The sequence below is a fragment of the Cygnus olor genome, chromosome 13 (assembly GCF_009769625.2).
Source record: "Cygnus olor isolate bCygOlo1 chromosome 13, bCygOlo1.pri.v2, whole genome shotgun sequence".
NCBI lineage: Eukaryota > Metazoa > Chordata > Aves > Anseriformes > Anatidae > Cygnus > Cygnus olor.
In genome coordinates, this window is record NC_049181.1 from 13,167,722 (window position 1) to 13,188,904 (window position 21,183).

The 21,183-nt window shown below is 40.1% G+C and overlaps 1 protein-coding gene across 1 annotated transcript; it reads right to left on the reverse strand.

Annotated features, from left to right (window-relative positions):
• Positions 1–12,349: 12,349 nt before the first annotated feature.
• On the reverse strand, positions 12,350–20,843 carry IDS (iduronate 2-sulfatase). The gene is made up of 9 exons (XM_040572687.1): positions 20,707–20,843; positions 19,759–19,895; positions 19,045–19,222; positions 18,089–18,177; positions 16,652–16,852; positions 15,857–16,027; positions 15,086–15,212; positions 13,627–13,800; positions 12,350–12,925 (listed from the first exon to the last, which is right to left on the reverse strand). The coding sequence occupies exons 1-9, from the start codon at positions 20,789–20,791 to the stop codon at positions 12,426–12,428; spliced, it is 1,662 nt and encodes a 553-aa protein (XP_040428621.1). The 5' UTR covers positions 20,792–20,843; the 3' UTR covers positions 12,350–12,425.
• Positions 20,844–21,183: the final 340 nt, after the last annotated feature.

A 21,183-nucleotide genomic window follows, 5' to 3' on the forward strand; every position in this document is an offset into this window, starting at 1 on the left:
TCAGTAGGTTGCAGCATTTTTGCTATCAATGTTAGAAGTATTAAGTCCACCTTGTCAGTCAGGGTTTTGTTAGTGGAAGGTAATAACTGTTCCAGATACTTACTACTTTCTAGCTTTCTGATTCACCTGCTACACAGCTGCTTAACTCAGCTTATGAGAAATGGAGAGCCCTGCTAAATACAGTCAACCATCCTCCATGTTCTTAGCTGTTCTTTGAGGCTGGGGCTATCATTTAGATTCATCAGGTTGTCCTTCAGATAGAGGGAGTAACCACTAAAATACAAGGACCACTGATGGGGTTAGAGATGTTTTCCAGCCCACATCAGAAAACTGAGAAACAGACCTTTGTACTTGTATAGTGTTAGTACGATGGGGCTTCTCCTTAGATAAAGCTTTGATGAGTCACTGCGATTTCAGTAACATCCACTTAAGTTGTGATCCTGTTCCCAAGGACAAAGCCCCGAAGGATTCTGAAGAGATTGAAAGGGGAGGACAGGTACATTTCCAACTATCTCAACACAGTGGGTCAGTAATTGTTCCTAGCAAGCCCACTTTTCATGTGAGGACACACCTGGAATGCCCATCATTTTCCTCTTCCAAAGCTTCTCTGAAGAGGTACCTAAAGACTGGCAGTGGAAATATAAATGCCTACACCTGCTTTCATAAAAATACAGGGTTATCTTTTGTGCCATCAGGTTTTAGGCAGAATTTCCCATTGAAGTCAATATGCCATAAGCACAAAACTGCCTGTAAGACAAATTATAAAACTAGGAATCAGACAGCTGTCCTACCATAGCCCATAAAAGGAAACTATTTCTATAAAACTGCTATTTATTATTAATAATATAAAATATTTATAATTATACCAGATGTATGAAAATTGTCACAGAGAGAATCTCCCTCTTAGCTCTCTCATTGGCAATGAGCCCATTTTCACAAGCTATAAACAATAACAAAAATAACTCTACAGAGATACGATAATAATGGGACTAATGCTGGGCTTTCTGTGTAAGTATGCCATCACGTAGCTAAAAGACCTGTTTTCTTGGTCCAAGACAGTAAAGTGTATAAGCCATTTAGAGAGTTTTAGGGAAGAGGCAGGAAATCTGCTAAGTTCTAGCCTTTTAAAGTCAACTTTAATATGCTTACAGATTTCACCTGGAGGTGCAACAACTGTTCTCCTAAAAACAAACAGTATTAGATGCTTGTTAATATTGTACAACTTTATGGATCTACAGTCTAATCAGAAAATAATAATGTTAAAAGCTATACTGTACAAAAATTAATCTTCAGGAGAACACAGGATAAAGCAGCATCGTGATGTTACTATTGGTACTGGTTTTTGTTGTTGCAGTTTTTGGTGGTTTTTATATATAAATTTTATATATATATATATATATTTGTTTATTTATAAAGGTTTTTTCAGCTATTATTCCAGAGAAAGTCACCAGCGTGATGCTCAGGTAGCAGTATTTAAATGACCTTTTGTATCTGGCAAGAAAATCATTGTCTAAGGATCTTGAGCTTGCCCCATTTGCAAAATTAAAGTATCAGATCCCCCTGGATTTATTACTCATTAAATGGCTATTCATGGTATGAGCTTACTTCATCCAGTTCTCTCCTGGCACTCTTCACCTTCTGGAACACGGCCATCTCCTCCCCTTGTAACACCATAGTAATGCACATCCCCTAATTGCACTACTGCCCCTCTCTAACTACCTCACTGCTTGCAAACCCCTTGAAGAGTTCAGAAACATTTCTAGGAAAGGGACCAGTGATTGTGTTACTTTCACCTGCCTTCTTCATGTAGGTGCTAGGTTCACAAGACTAAATCCATCTGAGGTCACACTCTCCTTCTTACTCTGGCACTCCTCTAACTCTTTGGTGAGCTACATCAGGAAAAAGACAAGTTTTTGTTGGGTTAGCAAGCCAAAAGAGCTCCCAAAGAATCAGACATGCACCAACAGAAGGGTGAGGGCAGATCCAGCCAGCTGTGAAGAGCTTTAAAAGGTTAAAATAGCTTTTTTAGCAGCACACACAAAACCTACACAACAATGGCTTGTGCAGTGTCTAGCGCAACTGGGCCCCTATCCAGCTAGAGGCTCCAGACCCAACTGAGAGCTGGAGATGTGAAACACTGAACATTTGGAGTAAGGAAACCACATGGCACCACTGAAACTAGAAATCTACCTTTGCCATTTGAATGACACAAAGTCAAGTCTGCTAATCCCAGTGGCCTTCATGGAGTCACACCAGCACAGAACTTGATTTACTTTATGAAAGTGGTTAAAAAAATTTCCCATTACATTTCCTTTTCCCTAGTCATTCAATGATCAAATGCACAGAAGTCCTTTCTACCCCAGGGGCTGGGGTTTCCTTTTAAAGCTGACTGAATGACAGGGCACAACAGAAGATGACGGCCTGTCACCATTCACTTCTGGAGCTGGCAGGCTTGGGTTGAGCGCTTTGCCAATGTACAAGCTCCTGAAGCAGAGATGCCAGAGCCTAAGAGAGGATAAAGCAGCGATACAGTTCTAACTCCAGTCAGTGACTGCCGTCTGTAAAGATCTTTTTGCCTTGCTGGTGCTAAAAAGGGAGGTGCTGGTATCACACCAAATGGGTCAGGGTTACTGACCACAAGGCTTGAAGTAATTTGCAAGTTGGCCACAAGAGGTTAGCAGTTCTGCAGTCTGAAGGCTGGCTAAAAAGATATATATTTTTTTATTTTTATTTTTTTTTAAAGGACACCACTTTTCATGCTGATCACAGTTCCAAGTGTGACTGTTATTAGTAACATCCCTACAAAACTAAATACCAACTCCCAAACTCATTCCCATTGTCTTGCCTGTAACATTTCCAAAGCATAATCCTCTCTTAAACCCAGTCAGCTTTAGACTAATGCATTTTGTTGGTCCAACACAGAAAGTTTCCTGTGTTTGCAGTCCACAACAGGTGCCCTACTGACCTGGTTTTACATTGTTAAGTTGTCCATTCAAGTTATGCTGAGTGTTGCTTAACGCAGATGTGCTTTTATATTCCCCCTGTACAACGAGTTTCTGAGAACCTGCCTGGACAAGATAGCAACCAGCTTGTATTGAGAAAGCATCAACAAGTCTCCATGTTATTGTTTCTTACACTTCTCCTGAATTTACAGGGAAGGAAGAGATAAACAAACAAACAAAACCCAATAACCATCACTCACAGCCCAACTGCAGAATTCAGCTGGAATTAACTCTTTTGCTCAGTTTGGAGCCCGGCTCATGCAAAACCTGTGTTAGATATTACAACCACCTTCACTCCTATTTCAGACATTTTCAGAGTGCAAGGAGCTCGGTAAAGTCTTGGGAGTGTGGACTGATGGCAGGCCTGTCACTCTTGATTGCCATTAGATTGAGAATGGCTTGCATCTCTCACCCTAATATTATTCATTAGAATTACACTGTTCATTACAACTGTTAATATTTTACATTTTTGAAATACTAGGTCTGATTCCACTCTTACGCAGTGTTGCATAAATCACAAAGTAGCTTTCACGTGTAAAACTGGTGGGAGGGAAGGAAACAGAACTTTTGTAAGGTGACTATTGAAATGCCTTGGCCCAGGTTTCTTCATGCAGGAAAAAAAAATCAACTTAGCTGAGACAAGAATGCTGGGAAGCAGTGATTTCTCCTTCGGAAAGAATTAGAGCACAGCTCTTAGGAGTGCAGCATTTAAATAAGAATCAGCGTTTTAGCTGGAGACAAATGCACTAATCATGGTCATGAACACAGCTGAACTAAATGTCTCAGCAAAGCCACTCAGTGATGGCATTAGTCACGATAAAGGAAATGAGTATTTTCAGGATAGGACACACTCAGAGAATACAAACAGAATCTTTTGTGCTTGCTTCTATAGAGGGATGATTTAGAGTATGTATTTAAACAACTTGCTGCTAAAATAACAGCACAATTCAAGATATCCTGTAAAGAAATGTGTCTGGAAGAGAAAGAGTTGCCCCATAAATTGTTTTCTAATTGTCCACATGACCACTGCATCTATTGCTGCTCAGGAACAGTTCAGCAGAAAAAAGAATGGAAGGAATACAGGAACAATAAGGATTATTTTTAAAATAAATCGAAAAAGAAATCTCTATTTTACCTCTGAGCATTTCTAAGCTTATTCTTTATTTAAAAAGTGACTATTCTATACTCTATGAAGTTGTAAGGACATGACAAACAGGACTTTCAGCCTATTTGTAAAGCAATCTACTTTTAACCACCTCTGCTTCACACACTGATCTTTTCTTCCAAGCACAGTAGCCAGCACTGGGTGAAAAAAACACCAATGCAATACACAGATTTAGCACAAAAAAAAAAAAACTTTTTTAAGGTACATATTGCATGGAAATGTACATCTCATCATTACATAAGAACAAGTTATATCAAAATGGTGATAATTTTTTATTTTATAAAATTTGGAAGCACTACTTTCAATGTTTCTAATAACACAAAAAATAGAAAAAAGAAGCATTCCACTACTCTGTGCGACACATCTCAGTGAATTACAGCTGATGATGATGATTAACCATATCAGAAGTCTTCATTTCAAATGCAAAATAAAATAATATATCTAGTGGTAGCTAATATCCCACAGCTTTCGGGTTTTCTGTCTCGCTTGTTCCTTGATGTGTTACTGACCTCTAGTCGAGGAGCTCTGGAATTACAGGGCACAGCCTCTCCCACATACACAGATGACATCTGAAGCATTTTTACAAAATCCTTACAAAGTGAAAAGCTGAAGGACATTTGCCTCCTTTTAGCTGTGGTCATGAGCCAAAGCCTGGAGGTGCAACACAAAGCATAGACAAGCTCTATCTGTAAAGCTGATGGAAGGTTTGTAATAGGTTTGGGTGAGAGATTTAGTGTGGGAACATGACATGTCTTTGCTTCTTAGTTTTCAGTTTTAATGTCTTGTGACTCATTTAAACCTCTCAAGTGAAGTGAGAGGTTATTGATCTGCGATCAAGTACAGGAAAAAACTTTGAGAAATCCAGAACTGGCTACTATTTCAAACTAATAAATGAAGTGGGGTGGGGAAGCAGGGAAAGAGGAAGGTGGGAGCTTTATCAGGCCTAATGAGCATAGAAATTCAAGTATTTTATTACTATCAAAGTGCCCAAAACTACAAAAGTCCTTATGTGAACAACTGACCTGAAAATACAGTAAGACCGCATTTTTCTAGCAGAAATCTTAGTAACATTTAGTTTGTCAAATACAGCAGTCAAAATTAATTTAAAATGTTTTACTTCTACAATTACAGAGGGCCTGGACTTCAAACTAAACTGAAGAATAACACAACAGCTTGGCTCTGCATCTAAACTAACCACAGAACATACACAGGTGACGTAGTTCCTATAAAGTGGTGAATGAAGGTGTTCAGGGATGCTCTGAGCGTCGGTTGCTCAAGGCAGGAGTAGGTGGCTCTCTCCTGTTTACTGTCTTCCCACGCTTGGTAGCACTTACACTAGGATGCACATGCCATGTTTCTTGCTTGCAGTTGTCTAACACTGATTCTGCAAAGCATTTTAAGTGTGCTAGCAAAGTTTAAGTGTTTTACTTAATAGGAACGTGCGTTAGTGCATAGTTTAGTAGTTGACTAGGTCAACTCCTATCTGTATTCAATAAACAATGGGTAGCATCTATTTCTTTCACAAAGTGATTGATAAAAAAAATCCTTAAATGAACCATCACTTACAGGTGCAGTGATAAATTCTGATCTCATTTCTATGGGTTTAAATCAGAAGCAATGTCACTGCTTTAATGGAGTAACACGGAGTAAGTATACAACACAGCACTCGGTGAAAACACCTAGACTAGCTTGGAAAAGAAAAAATGCAGACAAGAGTAACATCTACAGAAGCAAATCACCCTTAAAGGAGATGAGGGTTTGCAAATTCTTAAAATATGAAGATCCATTTAAAGCAAACCTATCACAGCTTCCCTGTCCAGTGCTATACCTCCAAAATAAATAGCTTTAATCTGTGCTAATCTTATTTCAGCAAAGAAAAGCTAAAGCTGGCAACAAGAAAATGATTATACTATCAAGTTCAATAAGGCAATCTATTTGTTTTTAACATCTCTGACCCTGATTTTGTTTAGTAAAACAAGGTATCTGAATTTTCCAGCAGAGTAGATAAAGGAAAATGATGAGTATCCCACAGCTGCATGTAATGAGGGCTCCCTAAGTAATGGATCACATCCTTCTTGCTGTGAAATATTCAAGAGGGCTTGAGTAAAGAGAACCATTTCCTTCAGCACAAGATCAAACTCGCTTTGAAAACAGGAAAATGTGGGAAGTATTAGGATAGGCTCTAGGTTCAATCAAGGATAGATATTATACACTTCATACCTGCCAAGATTTGTCTTCTAGGAATCATATTCTAATTCTATTACCAGCAAAATATTTCAGAAAAGGCTCTGTTCTTTAAAGCTGCAACAGCAGACGGAGATCAAAACAAACTTTTTTTCCAGACACGTGATTAATACTTGTCCTTCTGAGGCAATTTGTTGCAAGAACAAGCACTGCTTAAAAATTCACTGCAGTTCTCCGGGCAGGGGAAATATTTCTGTGACTCTGCAGGGGTTGTGCAGCCTGGCTTTCCAGGAACAAGGAAAGGGAGGAGTTCCTTCAGACAGCAGGATGAGGGTAAGCCTCTGAGGCAGTACAACAAAGCAGGATTTGGGAGTTTGGAGGGAGCTGAAGATAGGAGATGGAAGAAAAATCTGCTGCTCTGTTTTTCAGAGATGAATTACTACCAGTCTTTTTCAGTTCAGCACCTTTTCTTTATAGTAGTGTCTCCTCTACTCAGCCTACTTCATGTTATCTGTAGACCACGTTCAGAAAGCTTTGGAGAGGCGCAAACAGCCTGGGGTTAAAAGCACCAGATAAGGAATCAATGTCCTTTTAGATCCGTATCTGTTCACAGCTCATCTGACCTTGAGTAAAGGAATTTCAGTTTTCTAGCCTGGAGTTCTCTGTCTGTAAAATGGGAATAATCTCCCTGACTGCCCCTCTCTACTTGTTTAGTCTGAGAGCTGGGCACAGATATCACTGTTTCTTGAGCACTTGAGTACAGGCCAAAACTTTCAACACTGCTAACATGAATAACTATTTGTGGAGCTGGATAAAAATAAGACTTTTTAATACCATGAGAAGCTGCACTAATTGGGATTTTCCCATCACTTTCTTGTTGACAATATTTTGACGTTTCCCTGCAAGACAAGCTATTTTTAAAAAAATCTGTTTTAGAAACTGGAACTAACATTAGTGAAATGGAGTCATTTCATTTTGACAGAAGAGAAGACTTTTGGTCAAGATCTTTTGCTTTGATTTTATTATTTTGACAAAGCAATTGCATTCTCATTTGTTATAATAAAGTTTTATAGTATGTCAAAAATTATACAATATAATAAAAACTGAAATGATGAAATTGAAGTGAAGGTCCCCTATCTTATCAAAACTAGTTTTCAATAAAACGGTCAACAAAACATTATTTCTACATAAAATTTTGATTTAACTAAATAAACATTTTCCTAACAAAAAAAAACACCTGTAGCCAGATGATATTCAGAGAGCTCTTTATAATTTCTTCTAATGATTAATAAGCAAGACTTTGTTCAGAAAACTTGCACCAAAATTTCAACTGCACTTGCAGCCCAACACGACCCTGAAACATGACTAAATTCTGACTTCATTTGTGTCCACTTCACTAAGCACCTTCAATGGTCTGCATAGGAGGAACCCAGCCCAGAATTCTGCTGAACATTCAGTGCAGGCTGGCCACGGAGTATGTTCAAACAGTTAGGAATATGTAATTGCTCTTACATGGTAAGGAGTGAACCAGGAATCTTCAACACAGCACATAACATACCGGAAATGAAAGACTTCTTGATTCTGCTACTGCATCAGGACTAAAAGAAAAGAGCAAGGTTTTAAATACATGGATAATGCCAAATAGACTGTACTTAGTACAAAAATCACAATACGGTGTCCAGAGGTAGGTTTACAAAAGTGCTTCAGAAATGAATCCAAAGAACTTGTGCAGTCAACACATGTACAAAGCTTACAGATGTTATACTTGAAACATGAAAATAAATAAGGACAGAAACAGAAAGGCCTGAGTAACTACTAAATTCTGCTACGCCTAAAATCAGAGAGATAAAATACTTCCTTTTTGAGTCCTGCTCTCTTTAGATTTCTGTTCTATTTTCTTGCTGGATCCTAATCTTTCAGATCACGACTTCATATCTGATTTCACTGTTCATTACATCTTACTGTTCTTTTCCTCTCTGCTGCTTCAGTCTATTATCCCCACTCCATGTCCAAGTGCACATACAGAAACATCAGACTTTGTCATTTTCTCTTGCTTACTCAAAGCTCCATTATAGTTCATCTTGGGGCCTTCACACACTGCTGGATAAAAAATGTTCTACGACTCAGCATTGAACCAGGTGTTAATGAGAGAGGGCAAAAGGCTCTTTGCTGCTTCATATGGTAGATCCTGACATTGGTAGTCTCTCTCCTTTCATAAGCAGAACTCCCACAGGCTTCAAAAGGAGATCTGCACATGTAGGCAGAGAAGAACATTGGAGTCAAGATCCACCCATGCAGATCTGAAGATAATTTTCATTAGCTATGAAGTCAGTCAAACAGAGGCATAAAAAGTTTTGACAGTCATCTCAACTTGGCTGGGAGTTTCTGATGTGAAGAGCAAGGAGGTCTATAGCCTAGAAAACTGTAAGTGCTGGAAAACCTAGTTACCAAGAGGGTAATTCCATTCTTTATGTAGCGTTTCACATTTGAATGCTAAGTACCCATTAGAGAAAAAAGAAAAAAAAAATCCTTATTCAACTAAGGATCTCAGTTGCAACCACTTCCCAAATATGATCTGAAATTGCCTCTAACCTAAAGGGCTGAACTGTAAGCTGACTGCAGCGCTCTACAGAAGCTGGGTCTGACCACAACGTTACAGCCACTTCACCAATGGTGATAATGTGTTTTGTTTTGTTTTCTGATGGGGAGCAATAACACGGAATTAAGAAAAATCCTCATTAGAGGCAGCATGCCTATATCCCATCCCTCATGCTGTGGAACACTCATTCCAGTAGGGGACTCCACTTGACCAACAGAACCCAGCAGCAAGTCACTAGTATATAATTAACATGCAACAGTGATTAATTAGCAGCATCTGACCAATAACCAGGACATTCAGCTGCGTTTGCCTGTCTCACAACACAGGAACATTTGCAACTCGCAGACAGCTATTAATTCAAAACATACCCTATTTCCCCCAGCAAGTGCAGAGCACAGGCCAAAGGGGGGATTCCAATCTGTTGCACAGCACAGTATGCAGCAACAACATTTCCATACACTCCAGCGTGCACAGCATGCCTGAAATTAGACCTAAATCCTTCCTTTGCAAACAGCAAGCCGTAAACATTCGAGTAGAGTGTTACAGAGAACACCCAAATACACGGCCATCTCCATTTCTGAAGGATTCCTACTACTTCTGCTTTGTAGACAGTTTTTTCTTTTAGACCACTGTACATCTATACACTAGGAACAGTACCATGAGCTATGATTGACTGACGTATGGCTGGTTAAGGGCAAAGATTTTAAATCCATTGCTTAATTGCTCCTGTACATTAACTTATTAACAGAGGCCTGTTTATTTCTGCTTTGTGCCAAGTGCTTACGATGGCTATTCTAGGGTCCCCAGAGGGAATCTCTCCATACATGTACCACAGGTACCGATTCCTGCTGATGCAGCATCATGCTGTTCTTCCAGCTGTTCTGGTGCCATCCAGAGAAATAGGGTGAACCCTGGCATCTAATTTGTTTCCTGATGCTTGGCTTGCATCCTCCTTCCCTCTTGAGAGGGCACTGTTCACAGGAGCACTTCATTTTTATTGCTTCCAGTAGAAGCAGTATCTTGGTTTAAGAAACATTCATTCTCCCTTTGCCTCTGTCTTCTGCATTTGCATTTGTCTCAACCAATTTCACAACAAAACTAACTCACGCACTTGCAGTAGCAAAGCTTTTTCACTGCTATACCTCACCCATGTCCAAAAAACCATTAGGCCTCAACTCAGCAGCAGACAGAAGGCAACTGCTCGCTAGGTGGACTGCAGCTCTGCTCAGTGGCTTGTGCAATTACTCAGCAATGTCCTTGCTCTGAGCATGTGGATACCAGTCCTGATTCACTGCCTGTCAGAGACAATTCTGTTTCATGTTTCCCTTAAACACTACTACGTTTTGATTAAGGAAGGTCAAGGATAGCTTTTCCCTTCCACTACAACGAAAAAGACTTGAGGAAAAAAACACTCATCACTTTCCACCAGGACTTTTATCTCCACTTGAAAAATTAAATTGCCTGAAGTGATGGGAGGCATAGGGAACAGGATGTACAAGAATGTTTTCATGCAAATAAGTTCCTAAAATTACAGCATGAAGATAAATTTAAGTCCCCAAACGAGTATTTTCACAGGTGTTCTAGCAGAAGAACAAAACACAATGCTCAGGCAGCCAAGTCTAAGACAATACCAATTTGCCAGAGCAATTTTAAATGTATGTTGTGTTACTGACCTAGCATACCAGCTACTTAGATTAATCCTTAACGCTTCAATACATCCAAAAAAATAACTTTTCCAATATTTGATTTTCCTTTGAAGGAAAGAACGTCAAGGATATAATTAGCTCTAGCTGCAGACTCCAAATCTTTGCCTGGCACCATTGTCAATAAAACACATCTTCAACCAGTGTGAAATTGGTATAGCTACATTGAGCCTGCTGCACACAGCTGCAGTATTTCACACAGCTGAGGATCTAAGTGTACATGCATAAGTGAGGGAAAGATATGTTTTCATCAGGATTAATAATGCTGCAGAACACAGAGCATCTCGGGCCGAGTAAAACAAACGACAAGTTCATAAGAAATATATTCTTCTAATTGAGTTTAAGGCACTAAATAACTGATGTCTTCTAACAGAATCAGATTCATGGAGGGTATCTCTACATTAATTAGGAGTTAGACTGTCACATGGATTTTAATGAAATAAAGTTATGTCCACGGCTTCTCCAGGATATTAAAGTCAATTTATCTGAGGAAGACAAGTAATGGCTGGCTTTTTCTTTTCACAGGAATTGGAGGAACAGTTCATTGAGGAAGGCAGCAGGAGCTAGCAGTCAGAACAAGCTCTTATCTGCTAAGGTACAGATCCTGGAATTCTGAAAGCCTCGGTCACCAAAATGGAATTAAAGAAATCCAGCAGGCTGATAGAACACAGAACAAATTACTGCCATCACACTAGAGCAGAGTGTACCTCATGGCAGTGTGCATGACGTGCAGGTAGGGCTTAGATATAATATTCACCAAAAATATTTTTCTGAGCTACAAGCTCCCAAACATGCTGACCTTAATTCATGTGGTCACATGGAAATGTAGTTACCAGCATAATCTTGGGCAACTACTGCTCCACATCTTGCATTGCTAAACAACACACTAAAAACTTAGTTCTAAGTGAAAGACTTTTATCCATCTTAGTGCAAATCAAGACTGCCAAACCCCACCTAGCATTTAAGAAAGCAAATATCCAAGTTTCCGTCACTGGAGATGAGAAGTAACAGGACATGACAACCCTTAAGTATGTTGAGCAGTTCAACTAATAGACACCAGCAAGCTACAAAAGCTAAAGGTTTCCATTTATTTTCACCTGTGGGGCCTCTTTGGACTGATCGTCACTACAAACCACAGAGGAGCATACTGGTGTTACCTCAACCCCTCAGTCTTATTCAGTGTTTCAATGACGAAAGCACTCACTTCATATACATGAATTCAAAATTCAGATCCCCTCCTATAAGGGGGAATCTCCAAGTAATTCTTTTCAAAATAAAAGCTTTAAATTTTTGAATGAAACATGAAATTTCCCTTTTAGTTCTAGTCCAGGCTGATGACATCAGGCACCTCAGTTCCTCACTGCTACCAAACATCTCCTTGATTACTCCAACTCCAAGTCTCTTAGCTAAAGTAGATGGCACCTTCTTACTGACATGCATTCTCTGCACAGCCTTTCAAGTACAATTTGTTTTTCTTTTCCCACCTTTCACAGCAGTTTCAGCATAGGTAATGTTTCTTTTTCAGTCACTAGAGTACGGAAGAACATGATGTTTCACAGAATGGACTCCATACCGTGTGTGTTCTTTGCAGATGTGTTTTCAAATAAGAACGCAACATGAATGCAAAAGTATTTTCACTGACTACTTCAGTGTAATAAGGGCTGAAACAAGACATAAGCATTAGCCGGTGTTTTTATACAAATAGGATTTTAATTCAGTCTTTGTTTTCTGTACAACAGAAAGGTGTTATACAAAAAAAAAGTTGCTGAACCCTAGTGCTTCAGGAAGCCAAGAAGTTTTTTGAAAAGATGACCATGTAAGGTACTGTTATAAATATTATAATCCTGGTTTGGATCAGTCTCTACCACATACAACTCACCTGCATGGACATCCTCAAAGTCAGCACTGAAATTGTTAGGATTAAATCGAACCCATACAGTATACCTGTAGTCAATTGTACGCATGGAATAGCCCATGATTCTGATGTCCTTCAGCTTTGGTTTGTCAGAGTTCCACTGAGGAGTGTCTGAAGGCCGGGGATATTGGCTGAATGCAACAGGTTCTTCAGTATGACACCTGTTAGTGTCATCACAACCATCCTCCATCTCCACCTTCTCTTCAGAGGAGTTAAAATACTGGACAATGCTTGCTCCCTCTGTGCACAGTGCAACATGAAATGAAGTCTCTGGGCACGCAGGAGGAACTTGCAGGCCAGCTAGTTCAGCAAGCGTCGAAAAGAGAGACACAAGCTCAACTACTTTTTTGCTTTGTCCTAGAAGAAGCATCAGAATACAAATAATGAAACATGATGATTTGACAGACGCCGGTGGAACATTTTAGCAACTTATTCTGACAATTAAATTGGTGTTTATTTTAAGTGCTTTGTACTGGATTTGTGGGGTAACATAAGGCAATTAAGGTGCATCAGTTTGCTCTGAGGATACTAGGCTATGACATATTTTAACGAGAAGAGACTTTTGTGCTTATATTTCTCAAATGTGCAAACTCTCCAAGACAATGATATTCATCACTGAGAAAGAACTCTTCAGAAAGACAAAGCACATTCCAGCATCAATCATTTAACCTAACTCCCTCCATCAAAACAGTTTCCAATGCCACCATTTTAAGCACAGATGCTACATAGAGAATGTTTACTTATCACTGTTGGAAAGATGGCAGCTGCCACTATTAAAGGTAGGTCAAGTATCCTTTTAGGCATCTACACTACACAACAATAAATTGCCTGCGGACTGACACAAGACATCTAGTGTTACCACTAAGCACTAAGGCATAGCTAACCGAAGTAAAACTTTGAGTCCAAACACAGAACATGCCCTTCACCATCTTGTTCCCCACCAGTACAGGAGCACACTCGATGACACCAACAAGCTGCCTGTATGTGAAGTATCATTGCCACACCACTTCTCCTTTAAATATATCCACCGCAAGAAAATAAAAGAACTGGAAACTTACCTTGAGGCACCAAGCCTAAATTACGGCTAAAGGGGTCAAGGTAGGGGAAGATCCTCCCTCGTTGACTAGCAGCGGAAGCTGTCATTCCTGGTATGTAAAACATCAGTGGCACACGGGTAGCAACATCAAAATTGCTGTATTTTGCCCATTCACCATGTTCTCCAAGGGACCATCCTAGATGACAAAGAGTATAACTCAGAGCAGATGCCGGCTTGTAATTTAGTAGTCATTTCTTTTTCACCATAAAGTGACTCTAGCTGTTGAGGCTTCTAGTCTTATCAAGGTTATACTATCATGCAAGTAACAAATCTGTATTTAAACATAACAAGATTTCTCTCTAATGTGAGAACTATTTCAACAGCCATATCAATATTGCAATTTAATGCTCTCATATTAAGGAAATAAACCCATCTCTATCTCCCCTACCCTAACTAAGAACTACGAAATTTGCATTAAAACAGCATAAAAGAGGAGCTGGGGTGTGTCAATTTTTTGAATCACTTGGCTAGCTATAGTACTGAAAACACTAACTGTTTACAGTAACCATAGCAAGAAAAAAAAAGAAATTCAGTCTACAAAGGAAAGTCCAAGTCAGAGTGGCAATTCAGGAGGAACATCTAGAGTTTCTCTAGTACCTGAAGTATTAATTCTTTTACTCTACAACATGCAAGTGCACACTTACTCACAAAAGTCAACCCAAATTACATGTGTACTTTAAATTGTTTTGGTTAAGCCATATCCTGTTTTAAGCCAGCTAAACCACCTCTCAATTAAGGAGACCATCAGAGAGTTATCTTAATGAATATTAGATATTGAAACAAGCAGTTAAATGCTTGAGGTATTTGTCCTACTATCCTACACAACTGTTTTTTTTCCATGTGTGTGTTTTTTTGTATTGTGTTTTTTTGTTGTTGTTGTTTTGTTTTAAAACCACCAGGATCTGGAATGTGCAGGAACCCATTTATTAGAAGGGAAATCAAATTGCTATCAGCTTAGATGTTCTACAAGCAGCAATGACAAGTGCAAGAAAACACACTTCAGCAGCTAATGAGAAAGCCTGTCATCCACTGTACCAGATGGCCCTTCACAAATTGCGAAGGGGGAGAACGGGTGGCAATCCTTTAGCAGCACTCTTCCCAGCAGGAACCACTCCTTGGGGTAGGAAGTGGGAATACAGAAAGCTCAGCCCAGTGTCCTGGCAGACAGCCTCATAACTCACTGATCACTATTACTCATCGGAAACTCAATTTGATTAAAGACAGAGGTGCCTGCAGTGGAACAAAACCACAGTCACAGAGGCCTGTGTCAGTCCATTAGTTAGGGACAGACCAGCCAGATACACAAGGTATGGCAGCTCCACTGTACATTATATAAACATGCACTTGATTCATATGCTAGCTCCAAGCTGCACAATTAAAAAGTTAATAGCAGTGAGCTAAAGGAAGATTTAAATGCTTACCATGATCAGCAGTAAAAACTACCATTGTGCTACTTGAGAGTCCTACATCATCCAAAGCATTCAGGAGCAGGCCAACTTGCATATCCAGGTAAGAAACTGCTGCGTAATAGCTCTGACGAATCTGACGCTGCAAGTTAAGAAAATAGGAGAGAAGAAAAAAAGAGCTCGTTCATTCCACCCCACACAAACAGAAGAACTAGTGGGCGGCTTTATAAGGATTTTTGAATTAAAGGATTTTACTTGTAAAGCCTGTTTTTCAAGTGTCTGTAGCCTGATTAATGTCACAGATGAGAAGGTAAATAGGCACAGGGGCAGTTAGAAAGTGTTAACTATTTCCTAAAAGCTTTTTCAGGCAAGATGTTGCAAACCAATCAGTTCTGCTTTCCTCAAGGTCCAGTGAGTGCTTATGTTCACTTATGCACTTTGAAGGCAAGGAGAATCTTACAAAATATGTACTAAATGGAGGCTTGAAACGGAAGCAGATCCAGCTGATGAGAACAAACATACATTCTCGCATACACAAACACTCATCCACCCGCAGTGAGAGCAGAAAACGGAAATAACCAGGAGCACGCACTAATATCACTGATCGGTAGTTGACCTCTTCCCTCCTGACCCCAGTTAAAGAGAAGATTTTTCTGAAAAACCTAAATGTGACAGCATGCAAAAGAGAGCGTTCAGTTTTTGGAAGCTGACAGTTGCTGAATACTTCAGAACATCTAAAAGCAGCCTACTGCTCCCTTGCATTTGAATAAGTTATTGACAGCTCACCTGGAAGTCATCTGGAAGTGGTCCATAAGGGAAACTAACATTTAACGCTTTCACATCATCCCTGTGTCTGATATCCATCCAGGGGTTGTATGCCACAGAAGGTAGTTTCTTAGGCACCCAGGGATCTGGGGCTAATGTGATGTTTTCCAGAGGGTACAACTTCAGAAATTCCTTTGCAATGCAAACACACATAAAAGATTATCCTCAGCTCTAAGGCCTCCTGTAAAATTGCATTGTAAAACAGCAACCGTTTCTCCTTGCATGACCCTTCTTTAATATTCTTACAGTTTATAAGGCTTCACCTGCTCCAAAGTATAAAAGGTAGCAATGCTATGTTAATTAGCCCCAACCAACTCCTGAAAAATTCTGAGTTAGTAAGTGGTATTGTACCTAAAGAAAAAAAAAAAAAAGCCTCCTGTCTCAAAGCCACCCTGAAATAAGAAGCCCAACATTGCTTCCTCTGAAATAAATAGAAGTTTTGATACCGGCTCAAATGGAGAGAACAAGATCTTGTAAGACCTCATTATGTCACACTCCATCAAGCTGAACAGTATCTCCTTGCAATAGCTGTCACGCTATTATGGCGGTAGAAGCCTGCCTTTTGGCTGACTGGTCACAACTCTCTCATTAAATATTTTGAAATTCGACATAGACAACTGCTAAAATTATACTGAGCCAACGCTGTTTTCCACCTTGCTTCCCAGAAACAGTAACAATAAAGCATTTGTGAAACAGCTTTGAAAAGAAAAAAACACTTGTCTAAATTCCTTTCCCCACAGTCTTCAGGTTCCTCACCTGCGGGTACCTCAATGGGATATGTGGTTTGTGGTAACCAACAGCCAGGAAGAATTTTTGTTTCTTGGTTTTCATAACATTCAGTAAGCGTATGGCCTCTTCAGTGGTTTGAATATCTGGTAGAGTTCCACCAGGCATTTCTGTTACATCTACTGGGCACACCAAGTTTGCATAAAGTCTTCCATCTTTTCCCCTGCAAGTCTTTAAAAAAAGAATTAGTTAAGTAACTTCTGTAGAAGCAAAGAAATAATCCTCTGTTCCGTAGCTATGAAACCAATTCATTTCTCAATCCTTCTACCAGCAGATTGGATACAAAATGGAATTTCAAAATTTCTATGAATGCTGGAAGCACCAAGTACATTGATGACTGAGACAGAAGGTTTCAGAGGTTGAAGAATGCACTTAATACATAGCAACTTCCATATCTAAGGAAAAGCAGAATCCTCTCTAAAGCTGGCCAGAAGATGAGAAGTAATCACACAGGAAAACACACAACTTCTATAATGAATAGCATCTCTGACCTATTGGCAAGAAGGTAGAACTTGGTTACGCTATACACATGCAGCTTTGCTCCTTCTGATCCCAAGAGCTCATAGAAAGCTGCCTGGAACCTACTACCATCTCATTAATTTCTGAGCAAGTGCCAGCAATGGCTGATGTACAGTCGGCAAGGAAAGATAAATTAGACTACATGGTTGCCAAGAAAAGGTGGCCTCAGCAGGGTGCTCGGGAGAGCTGTTAATGAACATAAAGCAAAGTATGTCATGGATGCAAATAGCATTGTTAAAATCAGTATTTTTCGGCAATAAATGCAAGAACAAATATCATCAAGGCTGTCTGTAGCCTCACGGCTGGACCTCCTAGCCTTGCAATGTATAGCCTCCAACATGTGATGTTAGTGCCGCACTTGCATAAGTGCAAAACAGATTCTTTTAGGCAACGCTTAAGAGTAACAAACATTCCAGAAAATTGAATCAGACAGTTTCAAATCATTTAAAGATTATTTTAATTATGAATTCCACCCTCCATCTCAGCTCTTTATTGAATTGATTTAAATTCACAAAGCCTATGACAACGTTTTGTCACTGAACAGAGCAAGATTAGTATGAAAGCTGACAACGGCACTTTTCAGATAAAAGATTTCATGACCTAGACACAAGTTAAAATCACTTGCAAGCACCTTTATATTGCAGTACCATATTTCCAAATTCTGATTTCTAAATACTTTAAATTAAGAACGGGCACATGAGTTAACATCACACACCTAACTGAAGCACAGATCTTCTCTTGGAAGTCTGGGAAACAGTATCAAACTGGACTAGTTGTTTCCCTGCAGTGTTACAATCCCAAAAACAGAGTATAGGCTTGTGCTCCAGATGGAGAACTTGGTTGTACCCGAAAATCATTCTTTGTTAGCATCCCACAAATTACCCTTACCTTATCATTTTCATATTTTTCAGTAGAAGGATGAAAGGGAGGAATGGACCAGCTATATGGATAGTCATCGCTGTAATTGGATGAAACCCCTGAAAAGGGTAAAGAGTGAAGACATAAAAAATGCTCTAGTAGTCCACTAAATCAGGAAAAGCTCAAACAAATTTGTTTTCAGTTTTGGTTTGTTTTTTGAATTCTGCATTCTAAATGTAGAAATATTTGAAATGGTCTTTGACGATTCAGAAAGCAGTGAAAATATCCAAGAAATAAAAGTCAAAAAGTCTAAGGCGATTTTCCTGGAAATACATTGTTATTGGGGAAAGAGGCTCAAGCTTCTCAGAGAATCTTACTTTAGGGAAAAAAAAAAAAAAAAAAAGAAAAAAAGAAACAGGATTAATAATATGTATATCCCTAATCATATCAACTGAATGGCTGTATATCCATACAAGTGTAGTTCTCTAGTAAAGAATTACTAGAAAGAGCATCACGTTAAGTATTATATATATTTTTTTAAACTCAGTTGTATTATTGCTTTTTAATTAGAGAACCAACTGCCTATTTAACTGGGAGTATCAGACATGTATTCTAAGCCTCCCAATCCAGACAGCCTATTGTGAAACATGAAACATGTACATGCAGAACCAAGACAACGTTCAGTCGTTTCATCTTTAGCAGATACCTAATTTCCAGACATGTTTTGAGAATTGCAAACATTTGTTCCCAGAATCCCTAAACAGTACATGAAAATATTTATTAGATAATGCTCATCTAATAAATCTTGAGGCATTACAGATGAATGTAAGATTAAGATTCAAAGACAACCTATAATTCAATCTGGCCCATGATAACAACTTAAGTCATCCATATAGACAGGAATCACATAGCTCATACTTATATGTAAAGTCTGTTTATGGGAATATATAAAAAGTATTTTAAGCAGAGGAAAATTCAAACCGTACCAGGATGAAAAACTTTCCCTACAGACATGGTCATGTAGCCATTCTCCTTGAAATACTGGGGCATCGTGGAATAGTTTCCTGCATGTACTCTCCAGTAGGAATAGAAATCATACAGCCGGGTAGTATCAGGCCTGCGTCCAGTAAGAAATGACACTCTACTTGGAGCGCACACAGCTTGCTGAGGAGAGAGACATCCAAAAAGAGAACCAGAACATAAAGCAAAACACATATATCGCCTGCAACCTACAAATTTAAGACATGGCTAGGCAAAATATCCAAAAGCTCAGAACTCCACAATGAAATGTTTTATATTACTTCAAGCTGGGATGAACAGCATCCTTATTAAGAATATAAATTCCCAACTGTAAAATAATTATCGTGAACAGTGAAAGAAAATAATTTTAATTTAGTAAAACAGCATCTTTTAAGCAGCATTTTACTGTTAATAGTGAGTGTTTGAGTGATACAATGCTCCTCCAAGGGGCTACACAAATACCAGTACTGAAGTGACCTGCTTTTGTGTTTCTCACCTTAGTCAAGATAAGCTCATACATTACAGTTCAGCCTAACCATTTGCTTTTCACTAGAACTACTTAATTTCTTAATAAATACTTTTTCTTCTCCAAAGACCTGCCTAACAGACAATGCCTAACACATACTGTAACAACACTAGTATGTATTTCACTGAGATAAAACATTTTTTGATTATCTCACCTGTGCATACGCATTGTTGAACATAACACTTTGAGAAGCAAGTTGATCAATGTTAGGCGATTTTACAAGTTTATCTCCATAACAACCCAAAACAGGACGTAGGTCATCCACAACTATAAACAGGACATTCATGTCATCTAAGAGAAAACAGAATTAGGCTATATTAACTTGAGCTCCAGTATGTAAAGGCTAATGCATGCAGATTTAATGCCTCCTGGAGATTTTCTGTGTCAAATTTTAACCCTGAAGTAGACTTAAGAAAAATCATAGAATCTTTTAATTAATTCATCTAATGCCTTTATAAGGAAGTGTAAATACTGGGATTTTTTCCTTCAACATGTAGGAATTAAAAGGTTCCCATCCCATTTGGCCTAGGCAGAACTATGGTATTTTTCACTTCCCTTTTAATTTGATCACTTCCTCACACAGCGTTTTCTTCAACTACCTTCAGTTTTGTACAGAAAAAGCAGTGAAATTAAAAGTCTTTTATCGTTCTACCCACTTTTAAACTTTACAAGCTGGGGGGAAAAGGAAGATTGTGAAAGTAAACCTCAGATACTGTCATGCTATACAAACAGAAAAATTAAATGAAAAAACTATCTGATATGGCATATGCATGTTTTTAAATACGCACTTAAGGTAGAGAACTATATTGCGGTTCAAACACCACACAAACTGCTGGGAGCACTTAAGATGAGCAGCATCAGCAGCCTCTCAAGCAGCTCTACCAAAGCCCCGAGCGGGTCAAACCCCAAAGCCAGCGAGGGGAACGCTTTGGTGCCCCCCTGCAGCCCGCAGCCCTGCAGCAGCGTCGTGCCCCCGGGTGCCGCCCTTCAGCCGGGGCCTCCCGCTGCGGAACCGCGCCGCCGGCCCGGGCCGGGGACTCCCAGCCCCGGCCGCCCTCCCTGCCCCCCGGGACGGCCGAGCCCTGCCCGGGGCCCGCCGCACCTCGGCGCCTCGCCGCCTCCACAGCGAGCACGCAGCCAGCGGCCAGCAGGCGGAGGCACAGGCGAAGCTGGGCGGCCGCCGCCATGTCGCGGGGACGGGCCTGCGGCCTCCGCCCCGGGGCGGGCACGGGGAGGGACAGAGGCCGGGCATGGCCCCCCTCCCGGGGCGGGCTCCCTGCGAGGCGCCGGAGCCTGCGGTGGAACCGGCCTGGGCTCCACCCTGCCGGCTCCGGGCTCCAGACGCGGTGGAGCCGAGCCCAGCCCGCACGGTGGCGCCGTCGCCCCGCGCAGATCCGTGCTGAAGGGCTGCAGGTGTAGGGCGGAATGGGGCGGGGGTCCGCAGCGTTTTTAAGGGGAGTGGGGAGCTTCTAGGGGTGTAGGGAAGACTCGCTGGGTGAGGTATGTGGCTGGTGCAGGCTTTCAAGAGACTAGGTTATGGAGCAAAGGAAATTTTTGTGGGTTTTAGCACTATCTAGTC

Excerpts from the sequence above, each read along its gene's own strand:
- IDS (XM_040572687.1), bottom strand. The coding sequence starts at position 20,791 with ATGGCGGCGGCCGCCCAGCTTCGCCTGTGCCTCCGCCTGCTGGCCGCT. Across the intron at positions 13,801-15,085 it reads AGTTTTTACTGCTGATCATG|GATGGTCCCTTGGAGAACAT; the intron begins GTAAGCATTTAA and ends TTTGTCATCTAG. Across the intron at positions 12,926-13,626 it reads TTTAGGCTTGGTGCCTCAAG|GACAAAGCAAAAAAGTAGTT; the intron begins GTAAGTTTCCAG and ends TGCTTCTTCTAG.